This window comes from Etheostoma spectabile, chromosome 22, assembly GCF_008692095.1.
Source record: "Etheostoma spectabile isolate EspeVRDwgs_2016 chromosome 22, UIUC_Espe_1.0, whole genome shotgun sequence".
In the NCBI taxonomy this organism is placed as follows: domain Eukaryota; kingdom Metazoa; phylum Chordata; class Actinopteri; order Perciformes; family Percidae; genus Etheostoma; species Etheostoma spectabile.
The window spans coordinates 12,332,344-12,351,065 of NC_045754.1; the positions used below are offsets into that span (position 1 = coordinate 12,332,344).

Consider the following 18,722-nt stretch of genomic DNA (forward strand, 5'->3'; position numbering starts at 1 on the left):
TGTGTGTGTGTGTGTGTGTGTGTGTGTGTAGAGGGAAGAGGAAAAACAGAGGCAACTGAAAAGGCAACAGGAGCTCCTAAAGCTGGCCCACCAACACCACCACAGAAACTTGCTGCTACGGCGAGGCCTGGTGCCATGGAAACGCCTCATTGAGCTTAGACAAGCTAACATACAGGTGAATCACTGGTCTTGTCTATTTCAGTCGTCAGCTACAGCAGTAGAGTATTATCAGCCATATTCAACCTGCCCTCAGTCCTCGAACTCAACATTTTAAGAACCCAAGAGGCGCTCTTTTGCTTCATAGATTTTCAAAATCCAATTTGAATGAGCAGAAAGAAATTTTGACCTACAAGGGTAAATCCAAGTCCACGCCATGGATTTGAATAATAAAAACGTTAAAGACTTATTTGCATAGAGTGTTGCATATGCGTCTGCTATCTGACTGGGGGCAGTCGCTTATAGGCAATGTGTGTAATGAAAGGCTTTTTATAATTCAAATCTTTGATGGACATGCTTTCCAATTTTCTCACACTAAAAAGCTTGTTTAGCGTTTTCCATCTGATGATAACAACTAATCTCTTACATTTTTACCAATTCTAAGGAGGATTATACATCTTTTTGTCAGTCCCCTTAACTGAAGCTCAGACATGTCCATAATAGACGTTTTTAAACAATAGTATAATTACTTGTAAAAAGGCTCTAATAAGCAGAATATTTGGCTCTTCATCAATTTCTGTTTTGTCTTGGCTAATTTATGTATTCATTTTTTATACAATTAAAGTGATGATTTTCTTTTTCTATTTTTATAATATGCATTCATTGGTGCTGCATTTTCCCTTATTATGAAGTACTTTGATTTTCAGAAGTGCTATAGTAAGTATAGTAAGTTTGTTATTATGACAAAATACCACAAACCACACGCTGTGTATCTACAGGCAACCTACTTTAACACATTCGATAGACTGCAGAGTGAGCAGACTGCTGTGTTAAATATACTCACTCAGCAGCTTAAAATGAACATCCCAAGCTGGAGGCACACATAAACCCACCAAACAATAACACTTTTTTTTTCCTAACCTGTCCTGCTTCGCAGCCTGGTATACAGTATGAGGAGCTAAATACCTTGTTGTGCCAAACAGATTTTACTTTATCAAGAGAGTTTTAATATACTCCTTTGTCTGTTTTATTTATTTATGATTTGTCACCGGGCGGGACACGGGGACAGAAATGTGAATGGGGGGGCACAAACAACACACAGACAGACACCATAGAGAAGGGACCATACCTGCAAGCGAAAAAGGAGGGGGGGGGGAGGGGGGACAACCGAAAACAACAATTGCACAAAGCAAAGAAACGTGCAAAATAAAACAGCTGACATAAGAAAAACAACTGATGGAAAATGAAAAGGAGAAACAGTCAAGAAAACACAGCCATGAGAACTAGAATAATTAACAGTAGATTTAAATAAATACCTTAATGGAAAACATAAAGAGTAGTTATACCTTTAGTTCTTTTCAGTATCATAATTTCATATTCAAAATGTTCCTTTCTTTGCACAGCATCACACAAAAACTCTTGTGCATACAGTACATGTTTCACAGCTATATATAAACCCTCTTTGTTAAATGTGATATTCAGTCGAAGACAGGCGCCTAATCATTTGATAGCACTCCATTGTTCCAACCTGTTGTTGAGTTTGGATGCATTCATCAGCATTTCTCTTTTCAATCCCTGCCAGCTGGCTGAGAATCATCACAATCTCTTCCTCCTGGGGCGGTGCACACTAGGCTGGCACCAGTCAGCAAGAGAGTCCCTTACTGAGAAAGAAGCTTCGGCTGACCAACTGCACCAGCACTTCCTGCTTCGGCGTAGCTTAAGCTACTGGAAAAGAGTGTGTACACGCCGCGCACACACACAAACACAGTTACTCAATCAGGATTGCAGTCTCCCCATTTTCAGCCAGAGATTTAGAGCAACACATTTTCCTAATCAGCTCACCTTCTACCTCTAAGTTTAGACCAGTTTCTACTTCTTTTCTTATTTAAGCTAGTGCCATCCTCATCACTTCACACTAAAATGCCCCCATCTGAGTGAATGTTGTCTGTTTCAGCTCAAGGACTGGCGGATGATTCAAAAGGAGAGAGCCGAGCAATTCTATCGCACTCGCACTCTGAGGGGGGTTCTGTTGGCACTGCTGCACCATGTGACCCAGGAGAGACTGGTGGATTGGGACCGTCAGGAGCTGGCTCAGGAACACAATAACAGGTCTTTAAGCCGTGACTAACAGGATGTCACATTAAATTCAACAGCTTGTTTAATAACGAGTTAAAATATAAGAGAAGTTGGGTTGCAGTTTGCTAGAGAAAAACACAATGCCTTCATTTGTATCAAACACAAACATTTATGTTTGAGACATTTTAAGAACTATTCTAATAAGAAAGTTAAGAATTTCAAGATTGACTTGTGATTAAAAAAAATTGTCAATTCATGAACTAACACTACAGAATATGATAAAGGTTAACAACTGGAACATGCATATTTGAGAAGAAGTCGTCGTTGAACAACCAAAATGAAATGTGAGAGCTTTTCTTCTTTTCCACTGCAACTGCCTATGCATTAATTATAAACTCCACCATCATCACCTTAACTCCAGTAAACTGCCTTAAATCTGCTGTTAGCTGTAAATGCCTCTTCCAACTGAGAGTAATGGGAGTCTGTTGTGGTGTTCAAGTAGACACTTCAAAATGGGTAAACTAGCTGGCAAAGCATAATGTTTGAAGCCCAACTGGTCTCTAGCCCTGAGTAATTTAAAAAAACATGAATGTCAATTTTACCAATCCATCTTGATGTTGAGATATTTCACTGGATAAATGGAGACTTGACCTGCTGATGGATCACATACGACTCATGCTATGTGAACCAAATGTGATGGAAATCCCCTCCATAGATATTTCAGTCTGAACTAATAAGATACACAGACAGATTGCCATCCTAAGAGTCAAGCTGCTAGCATGGCTGAACAAGTCTGTTTGGGGACTTTTTAAATTTGCATTTAACTTGTTTTTCAAAATTGCCCTGTACAAATTATACATTTTAAATCAGAAAACATTAAGGTTTTGATTGTGCTTAATAACATTATTATGTGGTCTTCTGTTTCCCATTGTGGACAAAATTAACGAATTCTGTAGCACTGGTCTAACTATGATTTCCCCGACATTGATACAAAATGTGAGAATAAATGTTAGCTTCTCAGTTGTCACCTAAATGACCAAAGCATGCAGGTGAATTCCCACCACCTGCCCAGCTGCCATTGTCAATAAGCCCCCAGTAACATTATGTAAAAGCTCATTAGGTGTTGTCAACCCAGAGGTCCCTTCAATTCAGTTTCTTATTGCTCACTTGCTTTTCCCGTCTGTACCTCCATCTGTCTGCACTTCAGACGGGTGCTGCGACGATGTTTGCTGGCCTGGAGGCAGTTTCCCTGTCTGCTGCGCAAGGAAAGAGTGAGGGAGGAGCGGCGGGAGAAGCTGGGACGGAGAGTGACTGCGGTTCTGCCTGATTTCAGCTCTTATCCACTGTAAAGCCTCTAGGAGAAACAGACACTATAGGAGACAAACTGCACACCCACACAGTCGACACACAATCTCCGTAACTCTGGAGAGGACACACATGCAAATACAAAATGAATACACACATGCACCTTTCTCAAATTCATTTAATATAAATACATTTCTTACAAACACACAACTGGATGCATGCATTAATGTGCTTTTCATTTATTCAGGAATCCTTTTGAACCAGCTTAAGAGAATAAAAGTCCCTATTTATAATCATACTATCCAATCATTTATTATGTTTAATGCAATGGTGAGTTGTAGAACTTTAATTATGTTACTTGTTCCAGGATTTGATTTGGTTTGATTCATCTGGGATAAATATCCATGACACATTTCACAAATCTGGGTCAAGTTCTGTCCTTTGTGCACACTGCAGATACGTGTTTGTGGAAGAGTGTGCAGACAGACCATCCTTGAAAAGATGTTTTGCACATTTTGTGCAGGACTGACCATCTCCAGAGGCGTCATCTTGTTGCTGACGCCGTGCTCAGAAAAAAAATCCCTAGGACCAGAACAGATTACTCAGTCTTACATTTTTCTTGTATGTCAACTTCCAGCAAGGCACTAGAATGTAGGAGACAAAGACAGGTCTAGGGAAGACGGTCACTGTGAAGGAAACAGTGATATTTGTTCGGCAGACATTGATAAGGTCAGTGTGAGTAGATACTCACATAGGGTAGATAGCTGCATAGAGGAGATTCCAGTTGTGAGTGGCATTCATGTGAATGTATCTGGAGTTTGTAGGTATTGCTGTGTCAAAGTCAAAATCAATAACTGCAGTAACCAAGTGATAAATGTCCTTTCAGATTTTAGTGAAAGGAGCTATGCTGCCATCCATTGGACATGAACAACAACAACATCACTTTGACACAACACAATGCTTTCTACAGTTAAGGTGGTGTCTTTCTGATGTTAGCATCAACTTGTCACAGAACTTCATCTGAATTTATCATTTTGTCGGTTTTTGTTTTAAAAGCCTTTCGTTATCTCCCATGCTGTGCTGTACATTCACATGTAACATAGATCTATACTACACATGCAGCTGCTCCAGACTTTACTACTGGGAATCCATGCTGTCTAGTGTTTTAGAATCAGGGTTGGGCAACGGTCTCTTACACCAGTTCTGTTGGGACGGGAGAGGGTGGATTCAGTTTTTCTCCCATGGTCATGAACTCTGCCCAGTTCCCACGGAAACCTCGAGAGTATACACCAGTGTCCACGACGAGTCCCCAGAATGCCCTGCGGGCGGTTTTGTCCCGCAGGGCTATGCGTGCCTCACGCTCAGTTACGTTGTAGCTGACGTTGATGACCTGCACCACCAGCAAGTGGAGCAGCCCACAGGTCACAATAAAGCTGTACCATGCACAGGTGAAGCAAAGTGCAGCGCTGAAACAATACGCAAAGATAGTAAATGAAAAATACTTGTCAGTGGTCTCTGGCGTGGAAATTATGCAATTTTTACAAATGAACTGTATCTTTGACATTTCTTGACGTGTAAACTGATATATCTGTAATGAATTTATATTTATCAATATTAGTGTGAATGTATGGGTCAGACTCTACTTGTATTAAGACCTGATATATATATATATTTTTTTGTAATATAATTTTCTTTCTCATCGTTTCTATGAAGGATTTACAAACATCTGTATTACCCAAACTGACCCAAAAGCTTCTAATCTGGGAACATAACTTAACATAACATAAATGGGATGAAAGCAACACAGACAAAGAATTTGTCTATGGTTTTTCAATTAAACCTATATCATTAGAATAATGGGGCTTCAGAATTAAGTAAATTGTAACTTTAAGGGAAAATAATGTAAAAACTACCCAGCCCAGAGTGTAAGAGGGGGAGATCTTTGCTCTCAGTACCTGTACTGGTTGTAGACCCCCGGGCAGTAGAGCAGGGCGGTGAGGAGGTGTTGATTTGGACACACACTCTGAAGCACCAGGCTGATGCCGTACAGGGACGTCAACAGGAAGAGGACGAGCGTAAGCAGGAAGCTGCGGTGATTGACCTGACCCACACAGCTGTTTATCCTACCCGGGCACCGACAGAGGGCACGCACAAACACAAAAGTACACACACACACACACACACACACACACAGGCAGACAAAACATCGTACTGAGACCGGGATTACACTACACTACACACATGCAGGACCACACATATATGTGTATAGGAGTGGATGATATCAAGGAACGGTTCACTTGTAGCTGTAATTAATATGAGTGTGTGATGGTGGCTCAACACATACAAATATGGTTGATAAAAGACACAGGAGGTGTGAACAGGACAAACACTCGTTCAGTTTGAGCTGATTACGTATCCCGGGAAGAAAGACATTTAAGAGCGTTGTTTTGAAAATTAAGAAGGACTTTTATGGGGGATTTATTGAATAGTTTGTGTAGAAAAGATGAACAGATGACAACCGAGACAACCTCAGTGTTTGAGATGTGAGACAGAAGTGGAAGAAACAGTGATGACAGGCTGAGTGAGAGGCATTTTAATGGAACCCACCAGACACAGTGGTGGTCGAGACGCAGCACGCAGACACCACAGATCCGACAATGTCCCGCCCTCGGGGGCCGCACCACTCTGCACACCGGACACCAGTTCCTATGGCCGCTTTCCTTCAGCTCCACTCCCGCATGCTCCGACAATCCCGCCCGGTTTGCTACTGTCATCGTCACGTCCTGCCTCCCCCCATTGAAGACAGGGTCTCTGTCTGCCAGAGGGCTGTAATACGTCACCTTGCTGTGGACAGCCTCTTTGTTTGGCCGCACAATTCCGGGTTCTCTCTTGGTGTGGACAAGAGCTACCAGAGTAAGTATGACCCCTACAGTTACCACCGCTAGCTGGACCAGGCTAACATTCCCACTTGGAAGCACATTAGTGATGAACAAGTAGTACATGTACGCCAGGGAGAAGAGTGCCAGGCTGAGGAAGAAGAGTGTCTGTCCTTTCTTGCGGTGGGTGGTATAGTAGTACCACAGCACCAGGCCAGGCAGAGCTGTCAGAGTCAGCATGCCAAGCAGGAAGTGGAGAGCAGCTAAGTGCAGCAGGACCGGGAGGAGAATAAGAGGAGGGATGATGGACAGGTCAACTTTTCGGGCTCCACCCCAGAGCCAGGGTACACGAATCCGGTCTGTGAAGACATCAGCCACACGAGACAGGGATTCAGGTTTCTGAGGCTCCCTCTTCATAAACCTGAAAGAGTAAAAAGAGGTGAAATATGTTTACTTCATGTGATCAACAACTTATTCATTACCTGGTAAAGCCACCAAATGAGCCAACCTCCACCCCATTCATTTGTTTAAAGAAATTCATATTAACCTTTTTCACACCTGATATTTTAGTTCAAGGTCATGTCAATTTAACGGTTCTCTGAGGTTGTACTTTAAATCTTGCATGCTAACATACGCATAATGACTACCCAGCTAACTGTTTAGCAAGTATAAAGTTAACTATCTTTCTTTAGCATGCTAAAGTCAGGGGATCACCAAAATTATCACAAGTCATCCTGAGCAAACAGGAGTGTCTGCACTTGACAACTTTGACCTGCTGTTGGTACTAGAGGAAAAGGTGCTGAGAATCACCAAAGCAGGTAGGATTCTTCTTCTGGGGACATGAATATAAAGAATTCAAATAGTTGTTGAGATATTTCAATCTGGATCAAAGTGGTGATCATACTGACCAACCGACAGACCAACTCTGTCATTGCCACAAACAAGCAGAGCTAAAAATGTCAAAACATTACAGCTTCTCAAATACCAGGCTTTCCTGTTTTCTGCTGTTTTATATCATTGTAATTTAAATATATATGGTTTGGGCTGTTGTTTGGTCAAAACAAGTAATTTGAAGATGGCCCTTTAGGCTCCGCAAAATTGTAAAGGGTATCAGTTTTCTGACATTTTACAGACTGAAAATTAATTGTTTAATTTAAATAATTAACCAATAGATCAAATGTCAAGTAAAAAATAATCATAAGTTGCAGCCTCAGAGTTCTTCAGTTTAATGTCTCTCACCTGTCACACGCGTCGTCCAGGTCCTCACAGTCACAGCAGCAGCCTACCACATGACTGCGCTCTCCGAGTCTGTTCACATACTCACAGCAGCACAAGGTCTCCTCTTCCTGCAGCACCTTGTTGGCTCGCTTCTTCATGATTGACAGCCTTACAACCTATCAGATTATTAAAAAAAGGTTATTGGTACCGTTACAGACATTTGTGCTTTAGATAAAATGGGATTCAGAGAAAAAATTGGCAGGTGAGAGACAGGAAGTGAAAGACAATACCTGTAAATACCTCTAAAAGCCCACTTTGCTGAAAGTCCATTTGCACACTGCAGCTTACTCGCTATTTGCACGTGCTTTAGTGGAGCGCTTTCAAAACAGATTCCCACCACTGCAAAGCCTGCTTATTTGACCCTACCCAGTCCACCTCCTACCCCCACATCTGTCACACATCTGTGATGCTTTAATGATTTACAGGAACAGAACGGTCCCATCGACGCAGCCTGCTGGCTGGTTTAGATGGCACAGATGGATTTGAGCTGAGGTGGGGAAATGGAAGCTTTCATAACAATCGCTGGTCTTCGGTGTCCCCTCCACCACAGTGAACAAAACTAGTTAACCACTAAGTGGGATGAATCCTTCAGCTCAGTAAAACCTGTCTCTAGGGGGATCTGGCTCAGTTGAATGAGCCTCTTATTAGCAGTAAATTAAAGCATGCATGTTTTATTATTAGTCAGCAACATGGTAAAAAAGGACATTAGGCTCAAGAAAGGCCACCACACTTAAAAGGCAAGTCCTTCTAGGGCCTAAAGAGAAGACAGAAGGCTACATGTACTGAATAATAAGTGTGTGGGTGTGTGGTGCTCCAACTAGCACATCTGCTCACTGACAACAAAAAACTAATACTGCTGCAAGGCTTCATAGCATGACTGTGGTGCTCAGCTGTTTTAATGTCCTGTTGTAACACTGAGCAACTTTCTGTGGTTTACAGTTTGACTTGCAGTTGCTGCAGGACATTACAAATATTGTAAAGATGTAATGCACGATGGCTCATGTAGCTGTCTATAGGGATAGATAGATAGATAGATAGATAGGGATAGACGTCTTGCACTTACGGAACCATTGTATATCCTGCACTTACTGCTATTGCACTTCTGGTTAGACCCAAACTGCATTTCGTTGCCTTGTACCTGTACATGTGTAATGACAATAAAGTTGAATCTAATCTAATCTAATCTAATAGGAGTGCCATGGTTCACAACAAACTTGGGAACTTTGTAGGTGGAATGATTAGTTGATTAATTGATTACTAAAAAGACAGAAAACAAACGACTATTGTGATAATAGACACTTCATCTTATAAAATGTGAGGATGTGCTGCTTATGTGATAGTATGCAGATTACCTTTAGGTTTCAAACAATTAACGTTAGTTAAACTAAATAAGGCATCTGAAGATGTCGACTTGAACATTGGGAAATTGTGATTTTGTTTTCATTTTTTTACATTACATTTTTTTGACAGGAAAGTAAAAGGCAACAAATGTCAATGAAGTCAACCTGCTGAAGATGTTGTCAAAGAAACAGCTTGACATTTTGAGACACTTTCTGTGAGTTTGATGAGAAGATTGAACCCATTACCCTAAAGCTACAGCAATGGGGCAGCTAGCTAGCTTAGTTTAGCATAAAGACAGGAAACCTATTTATTCTAGCAACATGACAAACTGGTCTGGACTAAGGCCTCTGCAACTTGTGTTTTGATTAAAAATGACATTGACAAGACGGCTTCTGGCACTTTAACCTGGCACTGACTAAACAGTAACGTTACTGCCGACCCACATTTGTACTTATCATACCGGTCAACAAACACGGCTGAAATGTGACGCCAAAGACACCCGGTAAATGCTAAAACACAGCCTTAACATACCTGAAAACTGCCCTACATGCCGCTGCTTTTGAGTAAATATCGACTGAAACGGTTCACCGCCTACATCTCAACGGAAGTCTTTCACCTGGTAACGGCTGTCGTATCCGGTGTTTTTCACAGCTGCATGACGCCCAGTGTGTCTCGAAAATAACAGCAGCTGGTGATGGTGACAAACCAGACTCGATTCTAGCTAGTGTCCGGGGTGGCAAAGGGATCTTGTTACCGGGTTTCGTCCGGGTTCGGGTTCGCTGTTGAGGGAGACGTCCTGTGGCTCTGCCCCCAAACAGCTTCTCTCCTGACGTCAAATGAGCTGGACCCTCCCAGAATCCCCGTCCTGGGCGAAAAGAAAATTGCGAATCCCACTATGGCCACGCAAAGTCCCGCCCTTTGAAGCAGCTCGATTGGTTGGAGTTAAGCATTCACCGATTAGGGTTTAGGGAATTGGTCAGGGGATAGGGAAAGTTCAGGTAAACATGGGCGCCTGTTCAATAGTAGTGTGTTACTGAAGGGCGGGTCTTTGCGTGGCCTCAGTGGGATTCGTAACATTGCGCCCTGGACACGTTTACGTCATGGATGTATTAAGAAAACACTAGACTGACTATGGTAGCTTACCAAGTTCTTACCTTTCTTTAACTGTCTATGGTTCTTACAGGACAGCTATGTCACCTTTTTATACATGCATGCATGTAACGCTTTTTTATTTTTACAGTCTATAACACATATTATAAAATTACAATTCTTAAGTAAGTGCCTCAAAACATTACTTGAGTAAATATACTTAGTTACTTTATACCACTGGATATTACATATTGTAATGTAATCTTACTGCAGATACACTATACTTGCTATATCCAATTAAAGAAGGCCTTGTAAGGACAAGCTATTGGTCAATAATTAAAGACGGCCTGGATAGTCTTTCAGCTTTGACAAAGGAACAAAGACATTTGGCTTTCCTCCTATTCATTTTTCTGCATAGGGTTCAAATAGCAGAATAGTACACAGTGTACAGTACGGTCTGTGTAACGGTCCCAACATCATCTACAAAACAAACAAAACAATCAGTAATTTAATGGAATACATTAGGTCAGACTCTTAGATACAGTCAGACTCTTAAATCAGAGCAATGGTCACTTCACTTTTTCAGTTCAGCTTTAAGAAAACAGTCCATTCTCAGCAAAAGAACCATAACTATTTATTAGCCAAAGTATAATTATGAGCTTATTCTCAACCTGTAGTTTGTATTTTGATATTTTAGTAACTAAGTAGGGCCTAAAGATGGCTCAAATTCACTTAGTTTTAAACAAACAGTTTTTCGAATAAAACAAGATTAAAACATGTCAGCTGCTGTGAAGGGCAATTTTCACTATTTTATAGACAAGCATTTAGACATTGATAAAATTAAATTTTGTGTACACAATAATTCAAGAAAATTATTGGCAGACTAATGATGAAAATAATTGTTTGCAGCTCTAATATATTGTACCTTTGAAATGTTGGCAGCATAGGTAAAGATTTGGGAAAGAAACCTTGTTTATTTTAACAGTGAATTGCAGTACGGCTTAAAATGTACAAAACAGGTACCAAGTTTAAACAAGTGGTCACTTGCAGAAGTGGTCTAAAGTTAGAACATCTGAAAAAGGTTATGCACACAGAAAACAGTGATGGCAAATCTGTAAACATCAAACAAGGTTTTTAGGGTTTTAGTGGTGCATCACTAACACTTGATTAAAAAGAAAAATAGTGTTCATGTCAAGTTGGGAATCATAGAACAAACTTGCATCTAGTGTTGACAGTGTGAGAGCATGGTCCTGAAATAACCTGAGATAGTCTCATTTACCCTACAAAAATACACCTAAAATTGGTTCAGTGTAGAAAAAAAAAGTACTGTACATGAAACTGTGATTAAACATGTACAAGTGAATGAGGAAAATTAATAAAATATGTATTGAATATTTGGTTTAAAAAACACATCAGTATCCTTTGCACACCAGATTTGGCTCAGGTACAGTATTAGTATCAGTAATAGTGAAAGGTTATTTTCCTATTTGCAACTTGTAAATTTAATGTTGTAGTCACTCCTGCAGTTTACATGTAGTATTAAAATGCATTATCATGACTCCAAAAGAGAGGACAGACCTTTAAATTTGAGTCACTGATTCTACAGTTTTTATTGAAAAGAAGAAAAAAAAAATCCCAAAATATATCACAGTCAATGTAATAGGCACTTGTGCAAAAATTAAAATATGTGCAAACATGTAAATAGAGAACATAGTTTTAAATAATATTGATTCAGTTCCCTGGAATAAAACGAAAATAAAAAGCATTTCCAATAGCTCACTTGGTGTGGCATGAGGCTCTGAAATCCAATTAAAAAGGAAAGAGTGAAAAAGTAGCGAGCAAAGTGAGCTGACAATAGCACCCTACAGAAATCTAAACCTGCTGCTCTACATGTCTCTGACTCTGATGCAACGTTGTCCTCGCAGTAGTCAATACACAGCTTTAAAAATAAATAAATAAAAATCCCTGCACCTGATGCCCCGGCATAGGGTTTGGGACATCCCCTGGCAACACATGGCATGTCACGGGTCTGGAGACATCGTCACGGCAACGTCACTGCCTCCCGGGATTTCCTCAGAGGCAGTTCACTACTGCAGTTTTTTGTTCCTGCACAGGGCTGGGACAGGCCCTCTGTAGTCGCCCTGTGTCTAGCATCACTGTGGTTCTGCTGTGCGATTGGCCATAGCAAAGTTCTGCTGCAGCACCACCAGAGAGCTGCGGAGCTATGAGGAGACAAAGAACAACTCAGCAGCTAGAACACCTGCTTTAGGTTTTAAAAGTTGAGTTCCAAGACAGCTATGAAAGTCTAATGAATTCCTCTACTTTGCACAAAGCATTGTGGAATCTTCACAAGCATGGCCACATAGGAGCTAAAATAATATTCTTTATTATGTAGTGCATACCCAGCTTGTCCTACCTGTTCTAAAAGGTTGATGGAGTCCTGCAGTACAGTTTTTAACAGTTCTGCATCCTCTCTTAACCCTAGTCTCTGTTTGGGCCCATATTCAGAGGTCAAGCTGCCGAACAACACAAAGAAAAGTGATTATTCTTATGTGCAAAATACTATATTCACATTTGCTACATAAAAAGGCATCAGAAGACAAAAACAGAAGCAGAAACTAATTGAAGGACATTTAAGAAGAGGGGTAAGGGTGGAGGAGCACAGATTAAATGCACTTATATGTCACTTATACTTGGGCAGATTGAGTCATTAAAACATCAGTTCTGTACGAGGGCTATTTATTCGCCACTGACAAAAGAAAAACTAACCCCGTCCTCCTCTCCACCCACACCAACACTTTTGCTTAGTGACAGATGAGAGCTGATTAATCAAGGGGGAAAATACAAAGAAATATGCACATTGCAAAGGAACAGAAAGTTATCTGACCTAGCTTCACTTTGCTCCTTCAGCCGATGCTTTGTGCTCAGGTACATGCGGTGGGCTACATCCTCCATGGCCCACAATTTCAAAAACAGACCCAGATTCATCACCGTCAGAATAAGCAAACTGAAAGAGACAAAAAGCACTAAGTTTGTTTTGACCAGTGGTGCACACAGTGACACAAGAGAGACAAAAAGTTGAAAGGTGGCAGAACTGACCACACACCCACAGTTTTACAGAGTGTTTCTGGGTTAACTTACATCACACTCATCCCAGCTATTATTGTCGTGGTGTTCCATCTGTGCGGGCCGTTCATTTCTATGGGGCCTGAAACACAGGACGGATCAACAAATTATAGTTTTTAAAAACTGCAGCCGTTTAAAAAACCTGGGTTGCAGTCAATGTGAAGTTTTACACTGTTTAGCAACATTTACAAGGTATTTCCTCCCAATGATGTGCAACATTTTGCAATGGCCTGAGATATAATTGCTGACGTTTTATGGGTTTGTCTAGGGTGCACCCCAATGAGACAGTAACATAACTCCACTCATCTATACAGTAGTGGCTATTGTCTGCCATACAGTTTGCACAATAGACATTAGATTTTAAGACTTTGTCCATGCTTCTGTCTCAGTTGCTGCTGCAGCAAGAAATTCTCAGAGTGAAGAGCAATTGGATGTTTGATGCACTACAGTCTCCATTTAAATGTTTTGATTAAGTCGTTTTTTAAATGTGTAACAAGGTTTAAAATGTACAAGCTTGCTACGTTAAAGGAAAATTCTAGACTAACAGCTTATGCAAACACTTTTGGCATCACTTAATACTTAAGTTATTTGAAGAAAAAAAAAAAGAAAAAAAAGTAAATTGTTCACAACCATGCAGCCTTAAAAACATTTTAGCCCAAAATATGCATACAGAAGTTAAATGAGAAGTTTGATACACTCTAATCTGTTCTTTAAATATAAAGCTGTTGACAGGAGTTGCTTAGTTTAGCTTAGCATAAAGGTTGGAGGGGAAAAAAACCTTTAAAGACAACTTATAATCTTTATACAAACGGAATATATCTAGTTAATTACTGAGCTTAAGTGGGGTCATTTCCCCATGCTACCAACCTTTATGCTAAGCTAACTGTCTCCTGGCTGTAGCTTTACATTTAACCGACAGACCACAAATCTACTCCTTCCTTTCATGCCATTATATACAGCATAACGTCATATACCCATGTTGCCATCTCTGTGCTGTTCGGGGTCTTGCCCGTACTGCTTGTTGGGCTTCATGTGCTCTGGCATAGTCCGGCTATAAGTCCGCCTCCTCCTCCGAAGCCCACCCATCTTTCCACCGTCTCCACCTGCTTGATTAATCTCCGCTTCCTCCTCCAGCAGTTCTGCTTCTGTACAGAGTCATCACAGTGCCACAAAGAGTCATATATGGGGCAGAATGAGAGGGGATAAGACAGTAAAAAACACTGTCCTGAAAGTGTCCGTGTATTTAGACAATAATTGATTCAAGTATTACATTAAGTTCTACAGCGGGAAAGCTTGTCTGCTCAATAGGTAACTAAACAACAAGAAACCTTTTCAGAAAAAATGTATGAAGGTTTCCTGCTCAAGCTCAGTGCACTTCATTACTTTTCAACATTATTTTCTAGTCAATATTTTCTGTATGTTAATTGTATGTTTGAAATAGTGAAATTGCAACAACAATAACAAAATAAAATTAGGGAGGCTTCAAAGAAGCCCATTGGGTTTTCTGCCCTTTCCATGCACTGTACACTAGGTTATGTTTGTCATTTTAAAAATTGTGCAAAATAGAAAATAAACCATCTAAACTTAAAAAGGCTGATAACTGATGCCGGCCAGATTGTTTATTATAGTCCCTTTCTCCTTCCTTGCAAATGCAGCTGTGACAGGATACACTGATGTACAGCCTGATGTGTGTTGGAGGAAACCGTTCCCATCAGATCAGAGATAAATTAAACCACAAGCTAAAGAAAAAAATAACAGGAAGGTGCTCTTGTCTGCCTCCAAACTGTGCGAACACAGCTTTCTTCTTACCAAGCTGTCTAAAATTTTCTTCTATGCCGCTCCAGGAGTTTTTGGTGATGAAGGACTTGACCAGGCCCCATGGCTGCTTCTTGTATTTCACATCTGTATAGACCCTGGCAGCCCAACAAAGATTTTTTAATGGCAGTCACTTAATATTTGTTTTATAAGCCAAACTGATATAATTGTAATCCCTTACCTTAGTCGACACTTCCGCTTCGAGTTACCTATAATGTAGTATCGGTTTTGAGTGTAGAAGTAATCGTGATAGGGAACGTCGTGAGTGTACACCTCGGAGTCTATGAGGTAATATTGACCTTCTCTGGATTCTTTGTGCAGTATCTGTAACATAAATTAGAGAACAAATGCACAGTAACGCAACCATTTAGACCCACACACACACGCACACACACGCACGCACGCACACACACCTGGTTCTCTGTAGCAGTGGATAACTTGCCAATCAGAGGGTTGCTGATGGAAATCGTGTAGTTCAGACTCCTCTTCATGTTCCCCAAAGCATCTTTTTGCCAAGAAGTAAAGCTGGCGTCTGATAACAAAAAGGACAACTGTAATATTTCACGTGAACGTTTTTATTAATTATTAGATAAATAGGTTCAGGAATGACTGCATATAAAATTGTATTAATTTATTTTATCAGGGATCATACAGATTAACATTGTTACAAACATAAGAAGCAACAGATGAATGTTTTTTTTTTTAAACTTACTGGTTGTCTTCCTGATGTTCATGAACCTGCGGATGAAGCTGGAGTCGGTGAAGAGCAGCTCAAACATCTTGCTGGCACTGATGTGGAACACCTTGTTCAGATAAAGTCGACCATGCACCTCGGACAAACCCACTCGCTCCTCCACTGGTGGAGCAATAGGTTTAGAGATAAATAGGAGGTAAATATTAAACCACAAAAATACAAAACATAAGCTCAAGCAACCTCCAGTGCCTCCTCTGATTTACCGTCCTCGATGCTTTCTGAACCGCTCGGCTCTGACGTGTTCTTGTTGGCGTTCATGTCGAGAGAAAGCGAGGAGTGTTTGGAGACCTTTTCTGGGGCAAGGCGGTCCAGCGAGGGAGCAGGGCTGCGCCGCTGTGATGGGGTGCTGCGAGAGTCTTCCTGCAGGAGGGGGAGACAAAACAATGAGGTGTGAAAAGATTCAGATATGCACAGATCACACAACAACAAAAACATGTGTATACCATGTTGGGAGAGTTCTGTGAGCCAAGAAGGGAAGGAAAGTCCTCCCCTTGAGGAGTGGAGGTCTCTAAAGGCCCGCCCTCCATCCCAGGGAGGCGAAGGGAAGGAGGGCGTTCGAGCCTCCATAGACCGTCATCGCCACCAGGCCTCGCTGTCAGGCTGCGGACAGACAGAGAGTCAGGTGGTATTAAATTACAGCACATTTATTTTGGATACGAGGATGGTCGTACAGCTGGGAGTGGGCTTACCTGGTCTGCATGCTTGAATCCGCTGAAAACTTTAAGCTCTCCATGTCTTCATGGCTCAGGCCCAGGTGCCCATAATGCTGTTTAATTATCTGCCACAACTCAGAGCGAGTCAGAGGCTGAAAGTGGGAATAAAAAGAGGTCACAAAAACATGGAAATATGGAGAGCAAAGGCTTGTTGGGAAACTAGCTCCGTAGCGAGGCTCTCTCTCTTCCTCTTGCACAATAAGGACTCTGCTTTGACAGATAGAACCCATATAAACTCATGTTGACTCAGAGTTTGAAGTAGTTGGTAACCTCAAACATTTAGTCTCCATGCAGTGTTAGTAACAGTCCTATCTCCATGGGTGACAAACAACCCCTTACCTTACCTTCTCCCTCGACCGCTGGGATAGTCATCTTATCTTTTTGTGTTGACAACCAACAGAAGGTTTTAGAAAATTACAAAAACCAAGATGCGCGTTTCCATATGGCGGACTGATAACATAAACCTAGTCTGTCTTTTTGTAGGCTTGTTCATTCCGACGGGAAATAAACATGTTTCGACATATTGGAAGCACATATAGTTAAGCGCATCTAAAACGAAAACAAATAAAAAAAAGATCCATTTACACAGATTTTACTTACTTATCAGAGGGCATTTCTCCGCAGCGGTGAGTTTTAACTGACAGTGATCTGTAACCTGGACGCACATTCAGGAAGTCCTAGTAGATGTGAGCGAGTTCGGGGGCGTAAAGACGCGCCGCCCACATTTACACCGTGAAAAAACGTAAGTAAAAGCCTGTTGTCAGTTCAGATGCCGATTGACCATTGACGGTTCAGGCGGCCGGACAAACACCTTTGTCATGACGTGATTCCGTTGATAGTTTCAGCTAGTAGATGTATATAAGCTGTCATGGCCACGACTGTAGCCTATTAACAAAGCATCTGACGCGCCAGAGGTCAATGAACTGTTGACGGGGATGATTTTATACAGGTGTTTGTGCTCCAGAGATCCCAGCAGACTCTCACCCCCGCGGGGGTAGGCTGCCATGGTGCCTGTAGGCTACACATCAATTGACCCTTTTAACTCATTGTTAAATTGTAATCTTAAAGATTTTCATGAAATCAAACCCCGTTTTTGATACTATATTTTGTCACAATGGCCATGCAATGTGTTCATGTCATTACCTCTCTATGTCGTAGTTTTCAGTGTTAATGACAGAGTCCACCTATCCCAGACTAAAATGCTATTCTTGGGCAAAGTGTTGGGTGAACGCAGCAAGGTGGCTGTAGTGGGTTTACTTTTAAACTCCTCACATGCATCTGGGAAAATTTTTCTAAAACACAGTACCTCAGTACAGGGGCGTAGCAGACAATTCTGGGCCCTGTAGAAAGGTATTATCTATGGGCCCCTCCCCTTATCCACAGCTATTCATTCTAGCATATTCTTGGGCCCTCCCCACATGAGGGCCCTGGAAACTCAGCCCCCCCCCCCTCAGTCCGACGCCCCTGCCTCAGTATTGGAACAATTAAAAAACGAGACACTTTGGATAAAAGCGTCAGCTACAGGTATATAATATAATGTAATATAGTATAATGCAAACACTGCTGTGCTGCTGAGTGCAAATCTTTAGCCTGCATGCGATAGCGGAACAACACTGATAAGCTCAGAAAGACAGAGCAGTATGTACTCTGGACTGCTGAGATCAGTGCTGCAAAATGGGGCAAAGTTTGGTGCTCTGGGAGACATTTAGTCACAGCTGGAAACTAATTGTACACGTGTGTGTTTACAGTGTTTGTGATACAAGTGACTAGGTATAAAACTGGGACTATTGTTGGATCTGCATGAGCAGTTGTTACTCCCTCCACATGGAGTTTGAACATTGCACTGATGAGTGTCTGTATGAGGAGATTGTAGAAGGTAACAGCAGATAAGTGGAGGAGGGCCATACCTTGTCCAATAGTGTGTTTTGCCACATGCGGAAAACACCCTGGTAACTTTTCTCTCTTGCCGAGAAGGAAGTGAAGAAGAACTGCAGGTGAAAATTTAAAGAGAGCTATGCAGTAATCAATTATATTTTAATTGAATGTAAAATAAACTCTGCTCTCTTCCAACACATTTTACCTTCTCAGTGCTCGTGCAGACCTGGATGGCATTTGGAATCAGACGAGCCGTTTTCTCTCTCGTCATAGTAATGACGTCTTTCAGAGTCAGGGTAATCTATGTTTTTTTTTTTT

The 18,722-nt window shown here is 41.3% G+C and overlaps 3 protein-coding genes across 12 annotated transcripts in view; 1 reads left to right on the forward strand and 2 right to left on the reverse strand.

Annotated features, from left to right (window-relative positions):
• Positions 1-4,796, forward strand: part of ccdc191 (coiled-coil domain containing 191) — a 14,589-nt gene extending 9,793 nt beyond the window's left edge. The window contains exons 14-17 of the mRNA XM_032504443.1: positions 32-175; positions 1,739-1,891; positions 2,111-2,265; positions 3,440-4,796. Of these exons, the coding sequence (XP_032360334.1) occupies positions 32-175; positions 1,739-1,891; positions 2,111-2,265; positions 3,440-3,581 (594 nt within the window). The 3' untranslated portion in view covers positions 3,582-4,796. The remainder of the gene's footprint in view (positions 1-31; positions 176-1,738; positions 1,892-2,110; positions 2,266-3,439) is intronic.
• Positions 3,834-10,036, reverse strand: zdhhc23b (zDHHC palmitoyltransferase 23b). 7 transcript variants are annotated; one of them, XM_032504478.1, is made up of 6 exons: positions 9,787-10,036; positions 7,653-7,807; positions 6,145-6,834; positions 5,493-5,660; positions 4,734-5,003; positions 3,834-4,181 (listed from the first exon to the last, which is right to left on the reverse strand). In XM_032504478.1, exons 2-6 carry the CDS (start codon positions 7,787-7,789, stop codon positions 4,136-4,138), a joined length of 1,311 nt encoding a protein of 436 aa, XP_032360369.1. In that variant the 5' UTR covers positions 7,790-7,807; positions 9,787-10,036; the 3' UTR covers positions 3,834-4,135. The 7 variants fall into 7 exon arrangements, with proteins under 7 accessions (XP_032360369.1, XP_032360368.1, XP_032360367.1 ...); XM_032504477.1 differs by having other exon boundaries at positions 9,649-9,913; XM_032504476.1 differs by having other exon boundaries at positions 9,564-9,889.
• Positions 10,037-11,078: 1,042 nt separating this feature from the next.
• The window catches only part of gramd1c (GRAM domain containing 1c), an 11,026-nt gene continuing 3,382 nt past the window's right edge, over positions 11,079-18,722 (reverse strand). For 2 of the 4 annotated variants that reach the window (XM_032504459.1, XM_032504457.1), the window contains exons 5-18: positions 18,610-18,705; positions 18,437-18,517; positions 16,506-16,621; positions 16,260-16,416; positions 16,020-16,179; positions 15,775-15,918; positions 15,476-15,594; positions 15,244-15,386; positions 15,057-15,160; positions 14,222-14,392; positions 13,263-13,329; positions 13,009-13,128; positions 12,538-12,640; positions 11,079-12,343 (exon numbers count right to left, since the gene is read on the reverse strand). In XM_032504459.1, the coding sequence (XP_032360350.1) occupies positions 12,275-12,343; positions 12,538-12,640; positions 13,009-13,128; positions 13,263-13,329; positions 14,222-14,392; positions 15,057-15,160; positions 15,244-15,386; positions 15,476-15,594; positions 15,775-15,918; positions 16,020-16,179; positions 16,260-16,416; positions 16,506-16,621; positions 18,437-18,517; positions 18,610-18,705 (1,650 nt within the window). In that variant the 3' untranslated portion in view covers positions 11,079-12,274. Of the gene's footprint in view, positions 12,344-12,537; positions 12,641-13,008; positions 13,129-13,262; positions 13,330-14,221; positions 14,393-15,056; positions 15,161-15,243; positions 15,387-15,475; positions 15,595-15,774; positions 15,919-16,019; positions 16,184-16,259; positions 16,417-16,505; positions 16,622-18,436; positions 18,518-18,609; positions 18,706-18,722 lie in introns of all 4 variants that reach the window. The other 2 variants (XM_032504458.1, XR_004327585.1) reach the window with 2 other exon arrangements.

What these genes read in the sequence shown, in the direction of transcription:
- zdhhc23b (XM_032504478.1), bottom strand. Translation starts at nt 7,789, where the DNA reads ATGAAGAAGCGAGCCAACAAGGTGCTGCAGGAAGAGGAGACCTTGTGC. An exon ending in CTCGACCACCACTGTGTCTG is followed by an intron (nt 5,661 to 6,144) that starts GTGGGTTCCATT and finishes GTGCCCGGGTAG; the next exon opens with GATAAACAGCTGTGTGGGTC. An exon ending in CCCGTCCCAACAGAACTGGT is followed by an intron (nt 4,182 to 4,733) that starts GTAAGAGACCGT and finishes CCTACATTCTAG; the next exon opens with TGCCTTGCTGGAAGTTGACA.